General features: G+C 35.2%; 1 protein-coding gene across 1 annotated transcript in view; it reads right to left on the reverse strand.

Annotated features, from left to right (window-relative positions):
* The window catches only part of CCDC39 (coiled-coil domain containing 39), a 48,265-nt gene extending 39,101 nt beyond the window's left edge, over nt 1–9,164 (reverse strand). The window contains exons 1-3 of the mRNA XM_036850157.1: nt 8,951–9,164; nt 2,898–3,017; nt 1,085–1,231 (exon numbers count right to left, since the gene is read on the reverse strand). Of these exons, the coding sequence (XP_036706052.1) occupies nt 1,085–1,231; nt 2,898–3,017; nt 8,951–9,040 (357 nt within the window). The 5' untranslated portion in view covers nt 9,041–9,164. The remainder of the gene's footprint in view (nt 1–1,084; nt 1,232–2,897; nt 3,018–8,950) is intronic.
* Nucleotides 9,165–16,842: the final 7,678 nt, after the last annotated feature.

The raw sequence follows: 16,842 nt of genomic DNA on the forward strand, positions 1-16,842 counted from the left end.
TACTGTACAAATTAAAATAAAACATAACATTACATATTACAGGACATATTTAAAAGGAAGAAAGAAATCCTGTCTCTGTCCCTGGCCAGATGTATATAAATACCATATTTAATTGTATAACTATCATACTAATATTTTAATTATTCAGTTGTGAAATAGAGGGGAGATGATTATACAAAGTTGAGAATAGTAGTTGAGCCAAAGGTTGCTTAAAAAGGCTTCAGGGTAGCTACCCTAGAGCAATCTCATTAGTCACTCCACCCAAACTACCCCAAGCTGATCCACAACCTTAATAAAAATAATGTACTTGATATGCTAACTCAAGCCCAAGACAAGTCCCCTTCAGCCCCATTTCCAATCAGATTGCTGCCTCTAAAAGACCTCTTATATAGAAATTTTGGAAGCATGTCTAATTAAAATAAATATAGTAGTTAAGCAGATAAAAATATTTCTGTCAATGTATTCATTTAACAAATCTAGGTTCACAAAAAGAAAACAGATCAATATGCAAACATATACAAATTAATATGATATGTATGCATATGTATACATACATGTATACATATAGAGAGATACAGATATATACATTTCCATAAGTATATGTATATGTAAAGATAAGAATTGAATTTGGAAAGAGCTCCCAGCCACGTAACTAAAAACTAAGAAAGAGAAAAATAGGTTACAGTAGCTTAATATTAGAATCACCAGCTGATAATATGAAAAGTAAAAATTTTGACTGAAAAATGAAATTCAAAATTACAAGTGACTTTTTTAATGTAGCTTTTAAAAATGTACCACTTATAAATTATGCCTAGTGTGGTATATAACAGGCAGCCGGCATGGTACTTTGCACATAGTAAGGCTCAATGACTATTTGGTAAATGAATATTGAGAAAATAAATGTAACATTCTATCACTGTTGATTCAAATTACAGCTCCACGTGAGTTTCATTGTCCAAAAAACAACGTAAGTGAATGTCAGGAAACTAAAGAATGCCTTTGCCGTACAGAAAAAAAAAATGTTTATTTGGTGAGGGAAGGAGGAACAATAGCACACAATGTTAAATAACATTTCAACACATACTTCCTTATCACTTTTCTTTTCCCGTATTGAAGTTATCTCATTTTCCAGTCGTTGCATTTCATCCTTCACTCGTCCCAGTTCTCTTTCAGCAATCATCTTAAAATGTTCTTCACTTTCAGTCTCATGCTCCCTGGCTTTGCAAAGAGACTAGAGAATAATATACAAGACAGAAAGATTTTTTAAATTTTAATATTATAAAATATTCATAATAATCCACTAGACAGAAAATAACAAAGTTCCCACAAAATGCTTAGATCAAGTACTATTAATTCCACTTCTCTGAAACCTACACCACATTAGGCTTTGTGATTCAGTGTAGTCGGTGTTGCTTACTAGTTGTAAGAAGTCAGTTCATGGAATGTGCTAGGAAAAAATGTTGTCAGCAGTTTTCAGTTATTATTTTGGTCTAGGGAAACTGCTGAAAACCAAAATTTATATACTGAGACTTTAAAAGATATAATTCATTTATTTAAAAATAAAAAATGAAACTAATTAAAAATACTTAGGAAATGGTATGTTTATAAGAATTGATCACATATTCTAATTAACAGAGATAATTTTAAAGTAATTATGTAAACAGTGATGGTTATAAATATGTCCTAGAGTATGTTAATATACAATGATGCCTTTGTGTTTAAGTTTTACTTAATAAAATCGTATTTGTTGACTACTGATCTTGTAGGGCTTCAAAGTTATCACCATTTGTATTATTTTTACATTATTAAGGCTGTTAGTGTTGAAGGAAGTTTACTGTCTTTTGTCTCTATTGTCCTACTTAATTGAGGTTTGGCTATAATGAAATACACCTACAGAAAATCTCCGTTTCTCAATTCCCCAACTCAGTGGTTTAATAACTTGAAGAAAAGATGTTGTTCCAAACTGCTTATTAGTTACTAAATCACATCAGGATATAAAAATCTTGAGATTGTTTTTAAAAGTTCATTAAATTTATAACTTTCTAATAAGACTTGTAAAAACCCATAAAACACTTACCTATATTAAGTATAAATTGGTATTAAAAACATGACTTTTTTCATTTTTAAGAATTACATACTTCTTCAAAGGAAACTTGATGCATTTTTTAAAAAATAGTTTCAGATGGAAGTTAGTAAACTCTCCAATGCTGATTTACAGAGCTTTCTGATTTCCTGGGCATCATCAGGGAAAGAGATTCTACACATGAATAGATTGTCCATACAACAGATGTTTACTTAATTAATCACTCTAAGTTTTAATTTTTATTATTTGTGTCAATATTTCTAAAATGCATTGTATTGTTCCCAGTTACCTTAGTTTCCTGAATGTAATTTAACTTTTCTATTATCTCAGAATTGCAATTATAAAATTCAATTCTTAAACTATGCTAAAATACCATTGTGTCCTAAGGGCTACTGAAGTGTGTGGACTATTTGCCTCCACTCAAAATGGCTCCAGGGGGTTGTGTTGAAAAATTTAAAAGTAGACAGAAACTCTATTATGTGTTTTATTAGGTCTGCTTCCACTTAATGCCATAGTTTCTCACTACCATCACTGTACCCTTCTCATATAATCAGCTGACTAATATTATATCAGGCTGTTTGAATGATGATTTCTCTTTTCAAATGAACTAATTATTCCTTGAATTTGGTGGCAGTAGAGTTCCTAAAAGTCTTTTTTTCTACCTACTTTCAGGTTCAAGATTATGTTCATAATTATTTAGTTATGCGAAAGTTTCCTATTATATCTCTAAAATCAAATCATAGATGTAAATGCAATGTGAAATGTTCCATGACTACACATGATATAATCAATGTGAATTTCAACATTATTGTACCTGGGTAAATAAGAACTCTTGCTTAACATTTTTGAAGTGAGAAGTCATAGCATTAATTCGATCTTCATAGTCACGTAGCTGATCTTGAAAGCTTGACCTTTCATCCCGCAGCTTTGACAACTGTAAATAATAAATTCTATGATTAACCAAAGTCCTACTAAGTTTTTACCATATTAAAAGGATCTAAAATCAAAAGAAAATTAAATCCTCATTTACTTCACTTCTTTCAATATCCATTTAAACTTCTAAAATCTACTAATCTTTTAAATATTATAAAATAGCTCTGTGGGAAAATTAGCACCATATTAAAAGAGAATAGAAATCTCTCTCAGATTTACAGCGTTAGCAGGTCCACTGCTAAAATGCAATTTAATAAGATTCTATTCTGTAATTAAACCACAAGATAGCTAAAGCAGACAGAGCATAGCAACAAGATGTAACAAAAACACAGAGCATGAAACATAAATTTGAAAAGTAGCTGTACACGCAGCATAATAGCTCCTCCCTGAACTCCTATTCAAAACCAACAGACTTAGGCTAAGCTTAACAGAACAGAACAACTAACTCTCACATGCTTAAAACCTGTTTCTTAATAAATTTTGTGTGTCTTTTGAATAAGAACCCTGAGTAGAAACAAAACAGTGTAAATGCAAGCAAACAAACAAACCTTTAGGAAATTATAACACAGATTCTCAGGACCACTAGAGTATGTCACCCCTCAAAGCAGTATAAAAGCTCAACAACAAAAAATATGCTTCCTTAGTGTTCGGAGCTGTGGTTCCCCATGTTGGGGCTACAACCCAGGAGGTACACAACACCATCCACTAAAGTGCAGAAGAAATATTTGAATTTTTAACGAAGGAAGAAAGAAAATAAATACTAATTTACTCATTTGTTATGTCCTATATTTTATTAAACTTACCAAGTACAGTTGACCCTTGAACAACCTGGGTTTGAACTGTGGTTTCACTTATATGGGGATTTTTTTCAATAAATATAGTACCTATATTTTCATTTTACAGATCTTTAACTAAGTGTGGGGAAAAGTTTGTGTTTGCTTAGAGATCACAATATGGGGAATCAAAAGAACTAAGGTTTGATTTCTGATTCTATCCAAACTGTTTCAGCTTCCTGCCCTTGGGTGAATCATTTATCAATTTCCTGTTTTGAGACAGAGATAGCAGTACTCAAATTTTCCACTGCTGGGGGGCGTGGGCAGGTAGCACCCCCTAACCCTCACACTGTTCAAGGTCAACTGTAATAATAAATATGTATTTTTTGCTTTTTATTTCATTAACTTCAGTTTTTATTTTAATTCCCTTTTTTTTACTTTATTGTCCTTTTTTAAAACTTATTAAGAGGAGTTCTTAGTTTCTTTACTTTTTGTCTTACTGATTTTTATGACCTAAATATTTGTCACCCCCAAATTCATATATTGAAACCCTAATCCCCAATGTGATATTTATCTGGAGGTGGAGCCCTTGGGAGGTAAGTAGGTTTAAATTATGACATGAGGGTAGGACCCTCATGATGGGATTAGTGTCCTTATAAGAAGAGGAAGAGAGACCAGAGCTCACTCTCTCTCTTAGCCATGTGAGAACAGAGCCAGAAGGCAGCCATCTACAAACCAGAAAGAGGACTCTCATAGGTACTCAGCTATGATGGCACCCTGATCCTGACTTCTAGCCTTCATAATTGTGAGAAATAAGTCTGTTTTTAAGTCACTCAGTCTATGTTACTCTGGTGTAGTAACCCAAGCTAAGACACTGATCTAAAATAAAGGCATTTAAAGCTGTATGTTTTCTCTAAGATTTTTGCCGTTTCCCGTGGGTGTGGGTATGAAGCAGTCTCCTTTTATTGTTTTCTAAAAGGTGATTTTTTTCCTTTCAATTTCTCTTTGATATAAAGCTATCCAGAAATATATTTCTGAGAAACTCACCTAAGTATCAATATTTAAGATGGATCTCTTAGTCAGCTCAGGCTGCCATAACAAAATATCATAGACTGGGTGGCTAAAACATGAAAATTTATTTCTCACAGTTCTGGAGGCTAGGAGGTCCAAAATCAAGGTGCCAGACAATTCCGTTCCAGTGAAATTTCTCTTCCTGACTTGCAGATGGCTGCCTTCTCAGAGTCCTCATATGACAGAAAGAGCCCTGGTCTCTCTTCCTCTTCTCATAAGGACAGTAATCCCATGCTACCCCTTCCCCGCCATCATGACATCATGTAAACCTAATTACCTCCCAAAGGCCCCACCTCTGAATACCATCACACTGGGGGTTAGGGCTTCAACATATGTATGGGGCGGGGGTGGGGGGTGGGGGGTGGGGAAGGCACGCAAGTATTCAGTTCCTAACAATGGCGGATAATTTTTTAAATTGTTTATTATAAATTCTATTGGCTTATGATCAGAAAATGTGACCTATAAGTTTTCCATCACTCATTTTTAAATTGTTATAAAATATAGATAACATAAAATTTACCATTTTAACCCTTTCTCAGTGTACGTTAAGTACAGTGGCATTACGTACTGCCACGTGTTGTGCAACCATCACCACCATTCATTTCCAGAAATCTTTTATCTTCCCAAACTGAAACTCTGTACCCATTAAATACCAACTCCCCATTCCCCTTACCCCCAGCCCCTGGAAATCAGCATTCTACTTTGTGTCTCTACAAATTTGACTACTCTAGGTTATCTCATATAAGTGGAACCATACAGTATGTCCTTTTGTGTCCAGCTTATTTTACTTAGCCTACTGTATTTAAGGTTTAGCACTCATTTTTAGGTTTTTGTTCTGGTCTAGTACATAATCTACCTTTGTAAATGTTTTATGAACATATTCTACTTAAGGGATGTATGTTCTCTATGTTCTTATTTTTGTTGTATTAGTCATATCTTTTATATCTTTATTTTTGTCTATTAGAGTTGTCTAATTCTGAGGAAGTAAATATTGAAGTATCTCACTACATATTTTTGTCAAGGCCTACTTGCATTTATAATAGCTTTTACTTTTACGTATTTAGCTGTTGTGATGTTTGGTGCTTTATCACTTTTATTTCTTCATCAATTATGCCTTTTATCATTGCATAATGAACCCAGAGCAAAAGCATCTGCTTTTTAAATGAAAGCATAACGATTAACTCTCCACAACTTGATAATTCCTTCCCCATAGAGTTCCCAAACAACATTTTATTGCCTCTTTCTTAAGTATAAAAGGACATGCAAGGACCACCAGATATATATTGAAAACTTACATAATGTGAGGGACATCAAGATAAACAAACAAAAAGATCCCAAAGAAAACAGATAATTCAGGACACAAAAGACAAGAACTAAACACACACACACAGACACACACACACTCAGAGAGATTGTAAATGATAATGTACCCCTAAAACAAGACCATGTGATACAAAAAAGCAATAAGCAAATAACCTGAAAATTAAAACTATGATTGATATAGTTGCCAAAATTAAAATTGCTATGTAAAGATGAAATAAAACCCTAAAAGCTTTCCTAGATTAAAAAAGTAAGCTACAAAGAAATGAAAATCATTTTAATATCAGATTACTCACCAACAACACTGCTGGAAGATAATAGGGCAATACTTTCCAGATTCTGTGGAAAAATTATTTTTATTCTAGGATCTTCTACCCAGCCAAATTACCATCATATGTGAAGATAAATAAAAACATTTTCAGATTCACAGTGTTTACCTCCCATAGACCCTTCTTAGGGAGACACAAGAAAGTATTTCATTAAAATAAGGGAAAAATAATCTAAGAAAAAAGAAGCTATGTGATGTAGGAAATAGAGCATCAACCCAGTAAAGGAAAGGGAATTCTCAAGTTAACAGCTGGGAAATAGGCCTGTGGGAAAATAGTCCATACTGGGAAACACAGGACTCCAGGAGGAAGGAGTAGGGGGAGAGAGAAAGTATCTTGAAGATCTGATACTATGATTTAAGGAATATAAATGTAAAGTCGGCAATGCAAGGAACCAGACTGGCAGCCAGGGCTGTGAGGAATTGAAAGCACAGTACTGTGGGTCCTTCTTGAAACCCACACATGGATAGTACCCAACCAGTCAAAACATGAATCAAAGTGAAAAATTCAAAAAAAGGTAAACTTGGTAAAAGTGGCTGCATGAACAACCATTAAATCATTTTAAATATAAAACTAAGACTAAACACTTGTAATAAATTAAGGGCACTGAATAGAATGAAAATAAAATAAACCTTGATATTATAAAAATAATAAAACCAATATTTTTAATGGGGAAAAGAAGGTGGCAGGAAGGGTAAGAGAGCTAATTTCTTCATTTCAAAGATGAGAAATGAAAGATCAGGGAGTCAACACATACTGTCTACAAATGAAGCAAAGAAGTTTTTTAAAAACAATTAATTTAACCATTTCATTTTTCTTATTTAGTTTTCCTTAATGTTAAAGAAATCTTTTAGCAACCACTATCTCTTATAACCAAGTAATACTCACTGAAATTCAACAATTCCGTTCATTTTCTCCTTTTAAACACAAGTAAAATTAAATTTAAATTTTTATGTTAAAAGCAGCACATGTAATAGGATCCCAGTTTTATAATACTCCTGTCTTTTCTATCTGTATACCTGTAGACCATGATGTCTGGGATATTTGTTTAAAGCCATGATAGCCACTTCTATGGTCAACAGTGAGTACTTTGGGGAGGGAATATCTTGAATTTTTTATTTTATACCCTTCTCTTCTGTTTGAATATCTTAAACTTTCAAGAGTTGCTTTTTTAATATTGGAGTTTATTCAGGTGAAGTGATTATGGCCCTCATTACTCTTTTTATTGCTCTTTAATATTTTTTTAAATAGCTAATACAAGTAATGTGTATATAAAGTCCTGTGAGCCAAATATTATGGCAATAATACCAAAAACTAACGTTTGAATGGAACTTAACCTATATTAAAGTCCTTAGAGCTGTATAACAACCCTGTGAGATAATTATTTTACTTATCTCCAGTTTACAGAAGAAGAAATGGACTCAACGCTGGTAAGCAGGATCAGAACCCAAGACTGGATACTTATTATTAGTCCTCAGTACTCAGTGCTAGATCTCTTATATTTCCTAATGCTGCCCTTCACTTAAAACAAAAAACAAAATCTGAAGCCATCTACACTAGATATAAGTAAATAAGTCAGAAGAGTTTGAAAAAAATATTTTCAAAAAACAAAGTGGAGGATTTTCATTTTCATTTCTCAGAGGAGAGAAGACCTTCTCTTCCATTCTCTAAAGTAGTGTAAACATCATCGGTCTTCTTGGACCCTCTTCCACACAACACATTGCCATGTGATGGAACTTTAGACTGACTGCTAACGGGTTTTCAAAGTTCCCTGAGCTGGTTGCAATTTTATTTTTAACAACTACCATGCATTGGTTGCAAGCTGGTGTAAAATACTCCTTACAAAAATATTTTATATATTTCTGTGACAACTTAATCCTCACTTTAAAAAGCTGTAAACTGCACATTATACATACTTACTAGAACATCCCTCTTGAAAACATTTCTTCGAGTCACTTTAAACTTTAAACATCATAGGCAGTAACTCAAAAAGAAATGTCAACCATAACATTTTTTGTTTACAAACATCCGCAAATAACTGTTGCTACGCAAACCTCAGAAGTCCCTTTGCAAGCTGCGCTTAATTCTGAGGAAGGAAAAAGCGGGCGCGAGAACCAGCCTTCCCTCTACTGCTCAGGAGGCTGGAAATGAGTGCAAGAAGTGGAAGAGGAGGAGGGAGTAAAGATTCAAGCTTTATAGTTGTGAATATCAATTATCGTTTCAATTTGATTGATGATTGATTGACTGATTTTAATGCTTTAGCAAGTACCGAAAAGGGCTAGCAGGTGAGGGAGGAAGGAGATGCTGCCGGAGAGAGGTAGACCGAGAAGAGATGGGATTAGGGAAAGAACGGAGAGAAATAAAAGGGTTGGGGTATTTCTGCCAACTAGAAAACGTCCCCCAACAGACCCCTTCTTCCCCCGCCTTCTTCACCTGATGCTTACCAGATCTTCCAGTATCTTGTTCTCCTCGTTCGCCACCGGGATGGCGAACCCTTCCTCCCAATTCAGCTCCGCCAGGAATTCACTACTCATGATGACAAACAGATAGGAGACCTCAGGAAAGGTGCAGAGGTAAGATCCACCTTCTCGTATCGCCCGTGAGCGGCACCTGAGGCAACCCCAGGAACTCGCAAAGCTCCGGGGTAGTTGCTACTGGAGCTCTAGCAACCGTTTCGCGCCCTTAGTTACCAAACAGGAAGCGCTCAGGTCCCCAGGCAAATCTTCCGGTTGAGAACTCCTTCCCAGGATCCAGTGCAACTTCTTCTTCTTGGGCACCCAGAGAAGCGAATCAACTTACTCCTCCAGAGGTTCCTTGGGATTGCCAGGTACCGGCATAACAGTCCTTCTACGTGCGGCTCCGGTTAGCCCCTTCGGCGCTCCCGGGAGGTATAAAATCGGTGGCGCCTGCAGTCTCCGGGGGACCACAGGGCACCGGACCTGCATTGCGCTACGCAGCTGCGATCGCGGGCGGAAGATGAGCGCTAACGAAAAGAATAAACCCAGCTTTCCTTTCAAGTGGCGTTTGTTGAGTTTCATTAGTAGATGAAATCTTGTCGGCTGAAGTAGACAGGTATTTTGAAGCACAATTTCCAAGGTGGTCAAGAGAAAGACAGCTTGTAGAGGGAATGTTGACCTATATGGAATAATGGACTTTTACAGCTTAAATAACCTTAATAGAGATCATCTTTTATTTTATAATAGTTTAGTCAACACTACTAATGAAAATGTTAATATCCAGCATATATTAAGATGGCATATAGTTATTTATATTTAAAAATTGTTATGGCAATGTCCCTTTTTTAATGATTATTTTAAAATGTGAATACTGAGGCAGCTGCCTTCGCCTGTGCCAATCTGTTGATCCACCCTTCTCAGTGTCAGCTGTACCTGCCAAATGTATGACTGCAGCTGTCTTTGCTGGGTACTTCTCTAGGCCCCAAGGACATAAGAACTTTGGCAGCCAAATCCCTGGAAAGAGTCCCATTTCCCATATCTCAAGGCTTCTATTTCCTGAATTTCAGGATAATGATTATACAATGTTGAATTTTGGACAAAATGTCCATGCATCCTCTCAATTCTACCTTTCTGCCTTTGAACAATATCCCTGCTTCTCCCCCTCATCACCACAGTATTCCTATCATCCATTTCCCACTTTTATAATTCTACAGCTTCCAGATTCTAACCCTATTATTATTCATTCAGATTTAGAAATAAAGCCCAAAGTTTTACAAGCCTTGTCACTAACCACGAAATAATCAATTTAATCCCCAAATGCTAAGGTAGATGTTACCCTTTTACTATCTCATTCCCAAATAGATAAATTCATCCAGATCAGGTTGTTAAGGCTAAAATATGAAGAGATTTGGGGTTTTGCAAAAATAACGTGATCTTTGTTTTATAAAAAAGAAAAATACTTATATGTACGAAGTAAAAGGAAAAGATATCCTCACCTCCATGCCAATCTCATTCTCAAAAGTTTGCCCCATTTTGGTGTTTATCCTACCAGCATTTTTTTAAATGAAGCTGTAAGTATATACATATATTAATTTTTTCCTATAGAAATAAGACCATAAATATTCTTTTGCAAATTCATTTTTTCACTTAACAATAGTGGCTATGTTTCCATGTCAGTATATTAGATCTTTGGTCTTTTAATGGCAGCTTAAAATTCAGTATCATCAATCAATTTTAACTTTATAAACAATGTTATAATGAACACCTTTCTACTGCTGTATTTCATCAATTCTAGACTATACTTATTTTCACATTTTAATATCTCCAAAATTGGAATGCATCTTTCAGTTAGTGTTATATATATATTTTTTTAAAATAAATTTATTTATTTATTTTTGGCTGTGTTGGGTCTTCGTTTCTGTGTGAGGGCCTTCTCCAGTTGCGGCGAGTGGGGGCCACTCTTCATCGCGGTGCGCGGGCCTCTCACTGTCGTGGCCTCTCCCGTTGCGGAGCACAGGCTCCAGACGCGCAGGCTCAGCAGTTGTGGCTTAGGGACCCAGTTGCTCCGCGGCATGTGGGATCCTCCCAGACCAGGGCTCGAACCCGTGTGCCCTGCATTGGCAGGCAGACTCTCAACGACTGTGCCACCAGGGAAACCCAGTTAGTGTTATATTTGGTGAATAAGATATAATCTTGAACACCTATGTAACTATTTCTGCATGACATTTTCTTAGAAGTAAAATTAATGGAAAACAGGTATAAGCAATTTTATTTTGATAGATACCACTAAATTATCTTTCAAAATGTCTTTGCATACCTACAGAATATGACACTATTTTTATGAAGTATCAAATATTTTACAACCTAAAGAGAAAAATATGGTTTTTCATTGTTGTTTATTGACAATTATATAATAATGAGTGAGACTGAACATCACATTTTTTCTGCTAAGAATTTCTTTATCATATCCTTGTCCATTTTTTCCCATTAGGTTGTCTCTTCTTACTGAATTATGGCAGTGTTTTTTATGTTATAGTTTCTTTGTGCATGTTTGTGTGTGTGTATGAGTATTTTTCTCCTAATGTTTTTTTGGGATTTTTTTAAAACTTTTTTTTAGTGTATTTTGCTATACAACACCTCAGAATCTGCTCTCATTGCCATCAGTATGCTTCCTATTCCAGTGGATACGTTCACCATCAACTTGCCTGATCTATGGGCTGCATTCAGCTCAACTATTCCTTCCCTATTAAAACATTTTCTTCTCTTGGCTTTTATGACTCCCTTCCAAGTCCACTGCCACCACTCCAAACAATCATCATCTCTCACTGCACTACTGCAATGGCATCCTCAACAATCTGTCTGCTTCTACTCTTGTTCCCCCGAAATCCATTCTCCCTCAACAGTTAAGGTAATCTTTTACTTCCAACATCTAATTTTGAAATATTTCCCACATATAGAAAAGCTGAAATAATTTTACAGTGAGCACCATTCTTCCCCGGATCTAGATGTTTCCTAGGTCCTACCATGAATGTTTGACTATTCTTGCTATTACATACCCATCTATCCATCCACTCATCAATTCATGTTATTTATTGATGCATTTCAAAGTAAATTGCAGTAATCAGTACACTTCCCCCCTAAAGACTTCACTATGCATATGTTTACTTTTGTTTACATTCTTCCCTCTATAGGTAAAATTTATGTACAAACAAATACACAAATCTTGAGTTTGGACAAATGCATACACCAGGTTAACCTAAACTATGCTCAAGATGTGGAACATCACCACTTCCCCAGAAAGTTTCTGCCTGCTTCTTTGCAGTCAATCCCTGCTCTCACATCCCCTAACCCCCGAGAGGCAACTTCCTGTTCTGATATTTTCTCTATCATACATTAGTTTCCTCTCTTTTAAAACTTCAAATCAATGAAAAGGTACTGTATTGTGCTATATTTCCTACATTTACCATTTATTGCCTCTCAGCTCCAAATTCACCCATTTTGCCTGCTCTGTGAAAACAGATATGGGCCCTTTAAATATTTCTCTTTCAACAGCTGGCACAACATCAAGCTTTACCAATAAGGGCACAGGAGAGACATTGCAGGAGGAGAAAAGCCTTTTTTTCTCCCCCGGTTCCAGCGTGCTCACCTGGCAGCACGCACAGCTTCTTCAGCGTCCAGTTCCTGCATCTCAGGCAGTTCTTCCAGCATCAGGCTCCTGCAGCGCTTGTGGCTTCTCCATGCCCAGCTCCTGCTGTGTGCAGCAGCTTCCCTTAGCGCTCACCCCCACCCCAACTTGGGTAGTTTGGCAACAGAGTGCCCCCAGTGAGACATCACCCCCTTAATAGATTTCCCTGGCACCACAGAGAACAGATTTCCAGCAAGTACGACCAGCACCATGATTTCTCCGCCATTCATTTAGCTGGGGGGCCGGGTGGGGAGGCTCTTCCCTGGGCACACTGTCTCAGCTTTAAGGATAGTAACTGCTCCTTATTTCTGCTATTTCTCCATGCTTTAGAGTTTTCTTTACTTCTTAACGGCCAGCCCGTTGTTACTCCATCCTCTGTTACAGTTAACAATTCTTTATATTGAGCCTTCCCTATTAAATTGCTGTGTGGTTTCTCTCTCCTGATTGCACCCAGACTGATAAAAATATGTACTTTTTGATGTTAGGCTTTTTTTCACTCAGCTTCACGTTTTTGATATTCATCCGTAGTGCAGTATCAATGGTTCATTTCTTTTTATTGCTGAATAGTATTCCCTTATGTAAATATAACACACTCTGTTTACCTGTTCTCCTAATGATGAACGCCTGGACTGTATTCAGTTTGGGGAAACTATGAATAGAGCTATTATAAACATTCCTGTACAAGATTTTTAATACACTTTGTATTTTAGAATAAGTTTGATTTATAGAAAACTTGCAAAGATAATATCCCATATATCCCTCATATAGTTTCAGTTTCCTCTAATATTATTATCACACATTACCATGGTACATTTGACAAAAGAAAGAAGTCAACATTGGCCCATTACTATAAACTAAACTCCAGATTTCCAGTCTTTCCATCCGTGTTTTTTTTCTGTTTCAGGATATAATCTAGCATACCGCATTGCATTTTGTTACCATGTCTCCTTAGTCTTCCTTGGTCTGTAACAAGTTCTCAGTTTTTTCTTGTTTTTTGTAACCTGAACAGTATTGAGAAGTACTGGTCAGTTATTTCATATAGAAGTTCTCTAAATGTCTCTTAATGTTTTATCTGATGGTTTTCTCATAATTAGTCTGGAGTTACGGGTTTGGGGGAAGAAAACCACAGAGGTGAAATACACTTCTCATCACATCGTATCAGAGGGCTCGTGATGTCATCATGGCATTACTGGTGATTTTACCTGTGATCATTTTGTTAAGATAGCATTTGCCAGGTTTCTCCATTGTAAAGCTACTAGTTCCCCTTCCATACTCTAAATGATTCACTGAGTTCGGTCTGCCTTGGAGGAGAGAGATTACACTCTACCTCCCAAAAAGAGAGTATCTACATGTATTATTTGAAATTTTTCTGTAAGTAAGAGTCTATCCTCTCCATTTATTTATTTCTTTATTCAATTATTTATTTATATTACTGGGGACTCATATATATTTTATACTTTGGATTATAATCCAAACTATGCTATTTTGTTACCCAATTTGTTCCAGCTCTGGCCATTGGCCCCTGTCTCTTTGACATGCCTTCATCTTTTTGTTTTTTGAGCACCTCCTTACTTTCTGGCCTACAAAGTGGTCTAGGCCATCTTGTGTTTTCCCTCACACAGCCTGAGAATTAGCCATTTCTCCAAGGAGCTCTGATTCCTTTTATTGGAGAATGGCATTTAGAAATCAAGATCTGGGCTCTGGGCATGTTTGCTGTTACTGGGTTGTCAGTGCTTCTGGGCCCTCTCAGCAGACAAAACTAGATAATATATGTATGTATACTAACCCAAGAATTCATACAAATCTATAATCATCTTTGTGTCTATCTGTATAAGCTAAACATTAGTACATACTGATGTCTCTGACTCCAATCCAGTACCACAGAATTTATTCTACCCTTCCCTTCTTACTTATTTGAAACTTCCCTCCTGACAGTGAGAAACCTTGCTGCCACTATGCATTAGCCATTTACTTATTTTTTCAACCCCAAAGTACATTTAAATGTGTTTCAGAATTATTAATGTGTACTCTCAGTACAAGCCTTTTCAAGGACATATGTTTTTATTTCTCTTGGATAAATTCGAAGGAGTACAATTGCTGACAGCAGGGTAGGTGTATGTTTAGTTTTATAAAACATGCCAGACCTTTTCCAAAGTAGTTGTACCATTTTAAGGGCGTTTTTTAAACTTAGATCAGATTTCTTCCAAGTTAAAACTCTTCAGTGGATTCCTGGTTTAGTTGGAATTAAATCCAAACTCCTTAATCTGGTCTACAAAATCCTATGTGATCTTATCCCTGAAGAATTTTTTCCAAGCTCATCTCTTGCCATCTTTCCCCTTATTCACTATGTTTCAGCCACCTTGAATTTTTAAAATTATTTCCTTAGAGCTTCAAAAAACCAAGGAGTCTCCCAGCCTTTGGGTCTTCATATGTGCTGATCCCTCTGCCTGGAATATTTTTCTTCCATAATGTCTAGTTCTAGAGTATTCTGCAGGGCTCTATATTCTTCAGTTTATATATAACCTCCTTAGAGAGGCCTTCCTTCCCCATTCAATCAAATATAGCTTTTACCTGTTACTCTGTCTTATAGCAAAATTTTCACATTTAGTAATTACATTGAGACTAATTCACCATAATTAGTACTTATGTTTTTATTTTGTTTACTTATTTTCTATCTTTGCCACTAGACTATAATATGCATGACAGTAGGAACCATATGCATTTTGTTCACACTATATTCAGAAACTAGGACAATACCTGCACATGGTAATGCTCAATAAAAATCTGCTGAGAGAATAAATATATAAATGAAAAGAGGAGTTTTAAATTTTTAAATAGTTAAATCTGTCAGTCTTTTCCTTGATAACTTTTGTTTTGCATCTCACTAAGGAAAGCCTTTCCTGGAAGACTATAAAAATAAACTATTTTATATATTATTTATTTATATATAAGTATTATATATAACATATAATTTTATTTATTTAAATTTTACTATTATTAAAAGTTTAATATATTTAATACTAAAGTTTATATTAATATTAAAATTCAGTATTTATTCATTAAAATTTATTGTTGTTCATTAAAATATTTATATATAAGTTATTTATATATTTTTCTAGTACTTTTTTTCAGCTTCCCAAGAACTTTATTTTTTTAACTGAAGTATAGTTGATTTGCAATGTTGTCTTAATTTCTGCTGTACAGCAAAGTGATTCAATTATACCTATATATACATTCTTTTTTTATATATATTCTTTTCCATTATGATTTATCATAGGTTATTGAATATAGTTCCATGTGCTATACAGTAGGACCTTGTTGTTTATCCATTCTATATGTAATAATTTGCATCTGGTAACCCCAAATTCCCAAGTACTTTTATAATTATATAATTACTTTTATATTTATATATTCTACATTAAAATTCTAATGCACATAAAAATTTATGTTTGTGTATGACAGGACATAGATTCATAGTTCTTTTCCAAAACAAATAGGAATTTTCCCAGCACCATTTGTTAAATAGTCTATCTCACTCCTGTGGTTTGAAATGTGTCCTTTTTGTATACTAAATTCTCATATATACAATGATATGTTTCTAGATGTCTGGTATTTCACTGATTTATTTATCTATCTCTACAAAAGTACCACACTGTTTTGAGTAGCATAGCTTCTTACTATGGTAGGGCCAAGCACACCATCTAACACCACCATCACAACTACTCTTATTTATTTTCAAACACTTCCTTGCAATCAAGTTGTGAAGTTCAAAAAAGGTCAAAGAACCCTAGGATTTTTCATTGAAATTTCCTTGAATATACATAATAATTTAAGAAGAAATGAAACTTTTATTGTATCGTCTTCCTACCCAGAAATATGGTAAATGTCTCCATTTTCTCAGATTTTCTTTTATGTAATTCATTCTTAATATAGTTCCATATGACTAGATTCAGGGCATTTATATAACTTCAGAATTAGAAGAAACTTCCAAGATAGCCCCTGGCTACAACATGCACCTCAGCAACATGCAATGCTTTTACACTGCTATTGTATTGCTGAGGTACTCACTCCCTCCTGAGGAAATGCATTTTATTATGAAGTAGATAATGACTTGGGTAATGAGATAACAGTCTCATTGAAAGAAGGTCAGAAGGGTCTTATAATTGTTCTGTTCCACAGTTTCCCTCCCTATACA

Source organism: Balaenoptera musculus, chromosome 4 (assembly GCF_009873245.2).
Source record: "Balaenoptera musculus isolate JJ_BM4_2016_0621 chromosome 4, mBalMus1.pri.v3, whole genome shotgun sequence".
NCBI lineage: Eukaryota > Metazoa > Chordata > Mammalia > Artiodactyla > Balaenopteridae > Balaenoptera > Balaenoptera musculus.